Here is a 10,819-nt window from a genome sequence, read left to right as displayed (position 1 = left end):
GACAGGATGAGATTAATTGTTTTTCTTCTAAATGTTTGAATTTCTGCAAATGTCTCTGTTATTGATCTGTAATTTAGGAAAGTTTTTCAAATTTAGAATAATGTTAATGGTAATAATACAGAAAGAAAGATGTACATACATTAAAACAAGCAAATGTGTACACACAGTCATCTATATAAAATATTTATATGCATGTCAATATGAAGCCCCTATTACCCATTCCATTACTTGCCCGGGAAGTTGAAACTGTTGCAGTTCCCCCACAGGCCACTAGGCGCTGGTTTCAGAAAGGAGCAATTTTCCTAAGACCCTCATTATCCAACCATGTAGCTAAAGTAACACTTTGTATATTCTTGTTCCTGTGTTTTTTTTTTTTGTTTATTGTTTATTTGTTTAAAGAAAACTATATACACTTCAGGACAAAATTATTAGCCCCTGTATGAAACTTTTATTTTTCACATCTATCTCCCATGTGCTGTTAAATAAAGGAAAGGATTTTTAACACTACAACAACTCCAAGCTGGTATCCAGGGAAAAGGAAACACAATTAACTATTAGCATCAGGGGGGTAATAATTTTGATAATTTCTGGTGGTTTTTCATTTTTGTGAAATTATTCTGCCAATGAAAATAGTGCAAGCATCCAAAATAAAGCTAAGATTTTAGAGATAAAAAACTAAGTGAAACATTATTCGAGTGCACTTCACTGTTTCGGTCTTTCTATTATCACAAAAAAGACTTTATTTTTAATGAATTAATTCTCTTATTTCTTTTAGCTAGTTTGTGACACATTTAGTCTTTTGTTATCTGGACATTAAAAAAAGCACTAGGTGAGGCCTGCAGTTCCTCAAGGGAGAGGGCGCTGGTGATCCCAGAGAATGTGACACCGCAGTTTAAGAATAATAGAATTAATGGCAGCAAGTCAAGGACAGCCATTCAGTTATTCTTTAATACTGTTTAGTATCATTTTGTAGATGGAGGATTTCGGGTCGAAACTCAGGAACTCATGGAGACACTTCTCTGGCAGTGTTCTCCATGGAGACAGAGAGATGTTTAAAACGGAAGAAAGAAAACGAAGACATCTACAAACAGGTTCTCCATGTGTTTCTTCCGAAGGAGCGCCGCACAGAGTCAAAGTAAGTCAATAACAACTATTGGTAATTTTTTTTTCAGTGCTACAGTTTTCAAACGGAAGAAAAATGGCTAAATGAAATTTTAAACAACACACTTTAACAACTTTTTTTTCCCGTTACTATAACAGCATGACAAAACATATGTGAGAAAATAGGACCTACAGACTGTAAAATGAAATAAAAGAGTTTGAACCTCACAGAGAAGTGACCAAACACAGGCAGATAATAATAACACTTTAAGACAGTTCTTCATCTCGCTGCTTTAACCCTTGTTCTATCTTAGATGACCCCACCCTTCCATTGAGGTGTTCTCCCTACATGAAAAAGCTGGATAAAGGTGGAAAGATTTCATGTAATCCATGGACACCAGTGAAGATCACAAATCATTGAAGAAAAAAGGTTCAGAGCACTGTCTAGTGGGTCTAGATGACCCCACTCCCAATGTTAAAGTGCCTAGGATAGCACAAGGGTTACATTAGGACATTTTGGATGGGTTTATCTACAAGTTACTGAAAATCTAAAGAATAAATAATTACAACAAGCTGATTCCAATACTAGTAACAACGTAATATTTTTGTTACGTGTTACTCCCAAACCTTATAATGTGCACAAACAGACATCCAGTTTATCGATAGATTATGTTTATTGATATTGTTTCAGTGCACATTTCACACATTTCTTTCTGTAAAAATGTAACAAAAGCAAACACAAAAAAGTTTTCACCCAAAAAAATAAGTAGAATTTTTTAGAAAAACATTTTTTTTGTACATAAAAAAACAAAGATTTTAAAGGAATATCCTATTACACGTTTTTCCAACAAGAAATGCAGGCTTTTGCTCTAAACAGTAAAAAAGTAGTCTCTGACTTTGATGATGATCAAACAAATTGGCCAATCACACGCCAGCAGCTTAAACTTCTAGATACGTAAAGAAGAAAAACTTTCAAAGAGGCCAAAAGTTTTGGTCCAGATGGCTACTGGGTCCATCCGAGAGGTGACTTAATGAATTCAACCAACTCTATAACTTTCTCAGTTGGCATCCTTTAAAGTACGGGTTGCAGCCGTCTCCGTCGTCCTCACACATCTCCACCAAGGGCTCGGTGTCCTCAGGCGAAGTCTTGATGAACCACCCGCAGTACTTTACAGACTCAAAGCTCCACTGGCTCTTTCCTGTGATCTTTTTGAAGAAAAGGAATCGGTCCATGTCCTCATCCTTCTTGATCTCCTTCAGCTTCTCCTCACAGCACTCCTGAAAGGAACACAGTTTGGTCTTTCAGTTTGTCTGGAGAAGATCTTCAGAATATATATATATATATATATATATATATATATATATATATATATATATATATATATATATATATATATATATATATATATATATATATATATATATATATATATATATACATATGCACACACATACATACATACATATATATATACATATGTATATATGTATATATATATATATGTGTGTGTATATATTTATACATATGTATATGTATATATATATGTATTTATGTGCGTATGCATATAAATATGTACATATGTGTGTGTGATGCTGACACATTCAAAACATATATTGATAGTAAGAAAATACTATACAGTAAACCCTTGTTTTTCGCGGTGGTTACGTTCCAAAAAGAACCCGTGATAGGCAAAATCCGTGAAGTAGAATCCTTTTTTTTTTTTTTTACAATTATTATACAATTAAATACTCTATTATACATTGAAAAGAAAGAATAAACCATTTTACAGGCTCAAGCATTTGTTTCACAAATAAAAGTACTTTAGAAACGTTTTTTTTCAACAAATAACTTCTGTACTGTACTGTCAAATAATAATTTTAATCATCAATGTGAACAGAAAGCTTAAAATTGCAGAGATTAACCCCGCCCACCGTGACCCAAGTAATTGGATTAGACGGGAGAAAATTTAAAATGATTATGAAAAAAATACAAAGTACAGTTGGACAAATAGTGACTCAGGTGTATTTCACTGCTCTACAGACTGAGCCGCTGCATCCTGACTCCGCTCTGCAGTGTTTTCTTCTTTTGAAGCCCGCGGTGCAGCTGCGTTTGTTCGGGAGAAGAACATAGTGATAGGCAGTTGTTGTCGCTCTTTTTTCTATGGGTTTTAGAGAAACTCGAAATTGCTAGAGAATTTGCACGTCTGTAATTTAAATTTGGCAAGCTGTTTTACGTACGTGTACATATTAAACTGCAACGTTATTGACGCACAGGTAGAGAAGAAGCGGAGTGACTTTTTAGCCAATCAGAATGCAGAACACAATGCACGATGCAAATCCGTAAAGTAGCGAAACCGTGAAAAGTAAACCGCGTTATATCAAGGGATCACTGTACTATAGTACATAATATATGATAGATATGATTCATTATAAAAGAAATAATTTAGTTTTTAACAAACATTTCTTATTTTGAAATCCATCTAGTTAATTAATTCCATTTTTTCTGATATTAATTCAAATTCTCACAAACAGAAATAAAACGATTGAATTATTATTTTAAATCTGTGTGGACGTTGGTCTCACCTCCAGGTTGAGGATCACCTCCTTGTCTGTCTTTGTGCAGGACAGGTGCAGGTTTTTGGTGATCGACAGCAGGACCGTCATCCCACTGTTGTTGCTGCAGGAGGTGGGGTTGTACCTCGACATGGTGAAGTTTACTGAGGAGACGCAGACACCGTGACGATGTTTACAAAGCCGACATTCTGGTCCAGGTCTGAGGGGGGCCGGTGCCTTACCTTTAAGATGGCAGTATCCCGCCTTTAGAGTGATGGCCTTCAGTTTCATCTCCTCTGAGAAGTGAACAATGTGTCTCTGACTCATGTCCGACAGCTTGAACTCCGTCCTGCTGCCCGTTCTGGTGAAAGAGACCCTCCTCTCGCCAGAGGAGACGTTTTCGTCTTTACAGACAACAGTTTCTGTGAAAAGAAGAAGAAAAAATAGTGAGGAGAAAAGAAAGACGTATCTTCTCTCTTCATTGAAGATGTAACTCCAAACGCTAAGTTTTAACTTCTCCATCATTTCCCAGCAGATTTGACTGGAAAGCTGTCAAAGGTGCTCCTTTCCCAGGATGCACCACAGCATAACCAACTGCCCCCCATCGCTTTGCAATCGTATGATTGATTTTATATAATTGAGCTAAATTTTGCTAGAGTTTAAAAGAATAAAACTATGTGTCTAATGCTGAATTCACATCAAACCCGATTCAAGCGTCAAAGTCGCTGCTCGCTTTTTTTTTAATTCATTCATTTACTTGATGTGTGTGTGAGGAGCTCCTGTCCAAAGCATCAGACACCTTTGTCTGAATGTTTGTTGGAAGACAGACGAGGTTAGGAAATCAAATCTGGGTTCATAAGGTCATTCGGATTCTCCCAGTGCGGTTCACCATCTACTGCAGGAGCTGCATCTGAATGGAGGCCTTTTCAGCGGAACTTCTGTCCCTCTGTGACCCAGTTTGAAGACTTGCTGTCCCACATTGGCCAGAAGAGGGCAGAAATACGAAAAATAAACTCAGACAATCTTTTTATTGTTGTCTCAATGCAAATAATTACAATTATCTTAAAGTTTAGGAGGAAAACAATCAGATTCTTCTCCGAGTTGGCTTTGGACTCCACCCACTGATTACATCATCAACACGTCAAGCTGAGTTCCTGATTGGTTGAAGTCTTTGCCAAAGTTCAGATATATGAACTCTGGAAACATGGTGTTGTGTTCAAAATGCACCGCACAACCTCTGATCACGTCTGTACATTGACATTACATTGAAATTGGACGCTCTCGCCGCATAAATTGCGATGGTTGGGAATGGAAAAATTCCTGCGACTTTTTCTGTTTTTTTTTGTTTTGTATTCGTTCACTTCATTAGAGAAACTCTCGACTGATGCTTAATTAAACGTCTTTGCTTCAGTTTAGACGAACTGTCTGGTTTTGCGCTGAACAGATTCGAGGGTTTGTTTAAATCAAAGGTTGACCTTTCTCTGAGCAGAAAGAGAAAGAGCCAAAACTTTAGTGAAAAAAAAGACATCTGCAAACACCCACCTCTAAGACGGAATCATCTTTATCATGTTGAAATACATAGAAAAATCACAAACAGAAGAGAACGGCTGAACGATCCTTTTTAGTGCGTTCCCTGAAGTCAGCATGAGAAACCTCCCAATGTGCTAAACATGCGTTTCTACATGTTCACAGTTGAAGGGAATAGAGCCGTTGTTGACGTTTTTCTGTTGGAGCTTCTTGTCATTCAATACTTCCCTTTGTGAGGTTCTTCCTCACCTTTCACCACGTGCTCCATGACGGTGCTACAGATCCCGTCACCTTGCAGGTCACTGCTGCCTTCAGATGGAGGCATTTGCATCTTGTTGATGGTCATCACCAGGTTCACCATTTTCTTCAATGTCCTCCTGTTGTAGGAAACTATCAGGTCCAGGTTGTCCTCCAGCTCAAAGACCTTTTCCTTCTCGTCCTGCACATCAAAGCAAACAAATGTAAACGTTCACATTGTGAACAATCTGGTTTTAAACGTCACTAGATTTCAACAAATGTGTTGATAAATCCTACCGCCATGTCAAAGCAGAAAGAGTCGGATTCTGGCTCGCTGGAACAAAAAAGAATAATTAAGAAATTATTCTACGTATTAGTACTGACAAAAAAAGCTAAACTGTTGCTTATTTGTCATTTAGCAGAAAAATAACGCTATCAGACACACATATACAACAGACATCAGACTGATGAAGCCGCTTGGATGAGCGGGGAAATATTTCAAGAAAGATAATGCCACGACTCAACTTCCAGACCCTTATTATCCAAATTGATATCATGTAAAATCATTAAGTGTTTGACATTATTATCACATTTCTTTTACTTTATTTATTTGTACCAGACATAAAAATTGCGAAAGCGTAAAAAGTTCAAGTTCAGAATCAAGGTCTTCCTCCAATTATTTGACTCTAGAAATGACATTTTCCCTTTTAGACACCAGGGGGCGACATTTTGCTGTTTAGGACAAGGACCCTGTTGAAGACAGTAAAGAAAAGGACAAATACTCAAGTTGGCTTCCCGTGACAAATTTAACGGATAATTTAAGAAAAAAAATGTACTAGAATGTTCAGTAATTCAGAAAACAATAATAATTAAAATAAATAAAATATTTTCCCCAAGATTCAGATTCAGTTGGGTTCATAAACAAAATTGAGTGTCATAATATAACTTTAATATTATTAACCTGTCCAGCGTGTCCCCCGCCTTCACCCACGAGTGGCGGGGATAGGCTCCAGCAACCCCGTGACCCCACAAAAGGGATAAAACGGGTTTAGAAGATGAATGAATGGATGAACAAACGAATGAATTATTTTAAGCCAACATAACGTGTTTTTGACGTTTTTAAACATTTTTACTGCATCATTTTTTAAAATCATTTTATTCTTTTAAACCTGGCAGTCAATATTTTATGGATTGTATACACGTGGATCTATGAATGCTGTTGGAATTTGACGACTGCATCCTCCTGGAGCTAACAGGCTTGAACCTAATGATGCACAACGAGCTAACAGGCCGGAGCCTGCGACATCCACCTTTTTCTAAAGCACCTTTTGACTCAAGTAAATTACACTGAATTGCTTATGGCTGGTGATGTAACCCACAATGCATTAAACATGAAGGTCTCAATTTGTTACTGTCTAAATTTGTTACTGTCCACAGGGGGGTGCCACTGGGCTCAGTTCTGGGCCCCCTACTATTTATTTTGTACATTAATGAGTTGGGTGAAAATGTCTCGGATGCTAATCTACATCTTTATGCTGATGACACAGTAATTTACTGTTATGGATCATCTCGTGCTCAGGCCATTAAAACTTTGCAGAAAGCTTTTGTTGTTGTACAGCACTCACTTTTTCAGTTAAAATTGGTTCTCAATGCTGACAAGACAAAACTAATGTTGTTTTCAAACTCAAAGAAGGCCCCTGAAACAATTCTAATGGTGTCTGCCTTGGATGGAAATGTTTTAGAGTTGGTTCATGAGTACAAGTACCTTGGTGTCTGGATTGACGACTCCCTCATCTTTACAACTCCTTTTGCTTTGAATATGCTACAGAAAGACTGGAAACTAACTGAACTGGTATATTTAAATGTTTTTAAGAACAAGCTCAAAGCATCAGAGACTGAAACAATGATGTGCAACTGCTTTTTATGATGTCTGTGGTTTTAATAATGTTTGTTTTTGTGTATTTTTTGTATTGAAATGTGCTGCCTCTTGGCCAGGACTCCCTTGGAAAAGAGGTTTTTAATCTCAATGGGACTTTCCTGGTTAAATAAAGGCTAAATAAAAAATACATTTTTTTAACACATTAAAAAAATACTTAACCTTGGAGAACCCAACAACAATTTTCTTGCTTTTAAAGTTAATTAAACAAACTTTGTCAGGCTAAAAGAAACAAGACATTAAAGTTCAATCGTGAGGTAATCCTAAAGCGTTCACTAAGATACATACAAGTCATGAACACATTCATTATTATTGATCGTGTGTATGTATATTTGTATGTGTGCATATTTGTATACATAAAAAAGGTTTGTACTTAAATCTATTAATCTGTGCATCATTCATTCATTTGTTTTTGGATTAAAAACAAGAAAATAAAAATGGAAAAAACACTCGTGTGGTTTTTAACTGAACTTTCTTGAAATGGCCTATTTCCTTCTCGGGCTGAGGATGACAGCTCGCATTTTCTGATGCACGTGTGACCACAGAGTTCAGGCTGTCGCTCTTGTTTTCCCACAAACATCACCTTCAGTTGTAAAGTTAGTCAAGCATTTTTTCCATCCACTGATTTTTTTGATGAACATCCTTTTTACTAAGAGCTAAATATTATTTTAGCTAATATTACATATTAGTAGTATTCTGAAAAGAAAATAATGTAAACAAATGAGTTTCACAAATTATTTACTACAAAAACATTTTTTATCATCAGTTTGGCTACAATTACTAATTAATGCTGCTGTTTTGATCATGACTATGAAATAAGTATGGAAATATATAGCATGATTTGAGAGTACGGGGTGTGTTACCTATAATCTCTGTTCAAAGTTGGAAAATGTGATTTGATGGTCCAGTTTTTGTGTGGAGATGTTCTCATGCAGCTCTTGTAATGTAAAAAAACAACAACAATAATTTCAACTCACCTGTCCAGCGCTTGAGACAAGTCAAAGTCGTTCAAAGACATTCTTCCTGGAGAAACAGCCAACCGATGCCAGGAGACAGAGGCAGATGTGGTTCTCACTGACAGGCGCTGTAACCTTTAGCATGTGTCACTTCCTGTTTTATGTCACCAGTGGACTTTTTCCCCTCTGACAACAAATCACAACCCCACCTCTAACCAGAGTAAACGGAAAAGAAAGAAGAGCTTTGATAAATCTAATCTCTGAGATTTTATTATCCTGACTTCTTTATGTCAAGTCAATTACATCAACTAACCAGTATAAGGATGTTGATGTAATGACTTAACCCTGGAGAACCCACAGGGTCAAATTTGACCACAGTTTCTTTATATTTCAATTTTTAGTTCTCTATTTTTTTATTTATTTTTTTGCTGCTGTCAATTGCTGCTACCCAAAATGAACAAACAGTTAAAAAGTTGTCAATTTACCAGTAAAAGCCCAGAGAAACATTGTTCTTGGGCTTTCCAGGGTCAAGAGGCTACAGGTGTGGAACCCGGCTGACACGGTGGAAGATTTTTATTGGTTGTTGGAGCAAAACAAATTAGATCACTAGAATTTCATCTAGACAAAGAGTAAAAAACAAAACTCAATCCAGCCATGAATTTATTTTTTCAGAAAAACTTAGTTTAATGTCAAGGTGTACATTTTGGGGGATTCTGTTCCCCAAGGCTCTGTTCCAGGACTTTTATCTTTTTACATATACAGGTGCAAAAATAAAACTTATTTTTTCTTTTTTGCTAATTTTGTTGTAAAAAAAACAAAACAGATCAATTCAATTCATACAACCTAAAAATGTCCTTTGACCCAGAAGAAGTAAAAAGACATTTTCTTCTCCCATTTTGAAGTTAATTTGATTTCTCTTCATTTGGTTGTGTTATTTGTTTATTTTTTGGTAGCAGGGATTAACAGGAGCCAAAAAATTAAAAATAGAAAAATTAAAATTAAAAACAGAAATAAAAAAAAAAAACAGAAACACCGGTCAAATGTGACCCTGTGGGTTCTCAAGAGTTGAAAGTAATGAAAAAAATATACAGCTATTGGAAAACTGGTTTCCCATTACAATAAATCCATGTTCCACTCTCCAGAGTTATTGAAATATGTCTAAATTCTTGCAAAAGCATATTAGGCATTACGTTCAATCAGTCAACAATAAAGGACTAACATAAAAAAGCTCTTTTTTATGGAGGAGTGGGGAGGTGAAGAACAAACAGGAGCCGAAAGTCTATTTTAGAACAAGGTGTAACCCTTGTGCTATCCTAGGCACTTTAACATTGGGAGTGGGGTCATCTAGCCCTTGTGCTATCTTAGATGACCCCCCCCTTCCATTGACGTGTTCTCCCTACCATGACAAAGGTGGATAAAGGTGGAAAGATTTCCTGTAATCCATGGACACCATTAAAGATCACAAATCATTGAAGAAAAAAGGTTCAGAGCACTGTCTAGTGGGTCTAGATGACCCAACTCCCAACGTTAAAGTGCCTAAGATAGAACAAGGGTTACACCCACAAGGGTTAACTATATTTTTTCTGTAGCTCAAGTTACTCAAGTTATAAACTGACCAATCAGATCCCCAGATAAAAGTAGGTGGAGCCTTCAGGCCTCAAAAGATTTGACAGATTTTGGAAATAAGCCGTTTTCTGTGGAGGATGTCACATTCGTTCAGTCCAGTTCCTGACACAGTCCAAAAAAAAAAACATTTATACACAATAAAACAGCCATAAATGCAAGACAATGTCATGGAAAAGTAAATCTATTTAATTTCGAACATTGTCTCTTTTCCTCCCCCTCCGAAAACTGGAAAATGGTTTATTCCAGTTGGCTGGTGTATTTATTGGGCCCGTTTCCTGTGGAGTCTTTAGGATCAGTCAAACCTGCAGACCAGCAGCTCGCTCAGCTTTGAAAACTAAAAAGTGAGTATAATAAAAAGCTGAAATGTACAGAAGCAGCGACTTTTGAGTTTCTTTCAGGAAAAAATGAAAATATGATGAAAAGGTTTAAAGAGGCTGTGTGGAATTCATGAAAGGAAATGGATGAAATGCTTCAACAGCAGCCTGTGCCCTCGCCGCTCCGCTCCTTCCTGTGGTTTTCTGAATAAGAGCGTTTGCAGCTGTTTTCATGCTGCAACACCAAACGTGTTTATTTACCACAAACATTCAGAAACAGCAGCAGAAAATGGCAGATACTGAACACCTGGAGCGCCATGCGTGTGGTCATCATGGCTGCTCGTCCAAATCTAAACAATCAGAACTTTATTGATTAAAAAAAAGTTTTCAGAACAAAGTCGGTCATTTTAAAAGGAATTTCTGGTACCAAAATGAAACTTTTCCAAAAAACTGTCAGAAACTAAACATTTTCTTTGTTTTTATCTCAAATTTTAGAACATTTGGTTTTGTTTACCTGCAGTTTTTTCTCACAGTGTGAAACATGTCTTCCAGGTAACCCTTGTGCTATC

At 36.6% G+C, this 10,819-nt stretch overlaps 1 protein-coding gene across 1 annotated transcript; it reads right to left on the bottom strand.

Moving 5' to 3' along the window:
• Positions 1-1,756: 1,756 nt before the first annotated feature.
• Positions 1,757-9,671, bottom strand: LOC101159280 (interleukin-1 beta). Its single transcript, XM_023961088.1, has 6 exons — positions 8,332-9,671; positions 5,716-5,752; positions 5,431-5,620; positions 3,897-4,076; positions 3,685-3,818; positions 1,757-2,379 (listed from the first exon to the last, which is right to left on the bottom strand). Exons 1-6 carry the CDS (start codon positions 8,370-8,372, stop codon positions 2,149-2,151), a joined length of 813 nt encoding a protein of 270 aa, XP_023816856.1. The 5' UTR covers positions 8,373-9,671; the 3' UTR covers positions 1,757-2,148.
• Between the last annotated feature and the right edge of the window lie 1,148 nt (positions 9,672-10,819).

This window comes from Oryzias latipes, chromosome 12 (genome assembly GCF_002234675.1).
Source record: "Oryzias latipes chromosome 12, ASM223467v1".
Taxonomy (NCBI): Eukaryota; Metazoa; Chordata; class Actinopteri; order Beloniformes; family Adrianichthyidae; genus Oryzias; species Oryzias latipes.
The sequence above is the reverse complement of the archived record's forward strand: the minus strand, read 5'-3'. Positions and strand labels throughout refer to the sequence as shown.

Bases quoted from the DNA above. Each gene is read 5' to 3' on its own strand.
- LOC101159280 (XM_023961088.1), bottom strand. From the start codon at position 8,372: ATGTCTTTGAACGACTTTGACTTGTCTCAAGCGCTGGACAG. The intron at 4,077-5,430 runs GTGAGGAAGAAC...TTCTTTTCACAG, and splicing joins CATGGAGCACGTGGTGAAAG to AAACTGTTGTCTGTAAAGAC. The intron at 3,819-3,896 runs GTAAGGCACCGG...GCGTCTCCTCAG, and splicing joins GGGATACTGCCATCTTAAAG to TAAACTTCACCATGTCGAGG.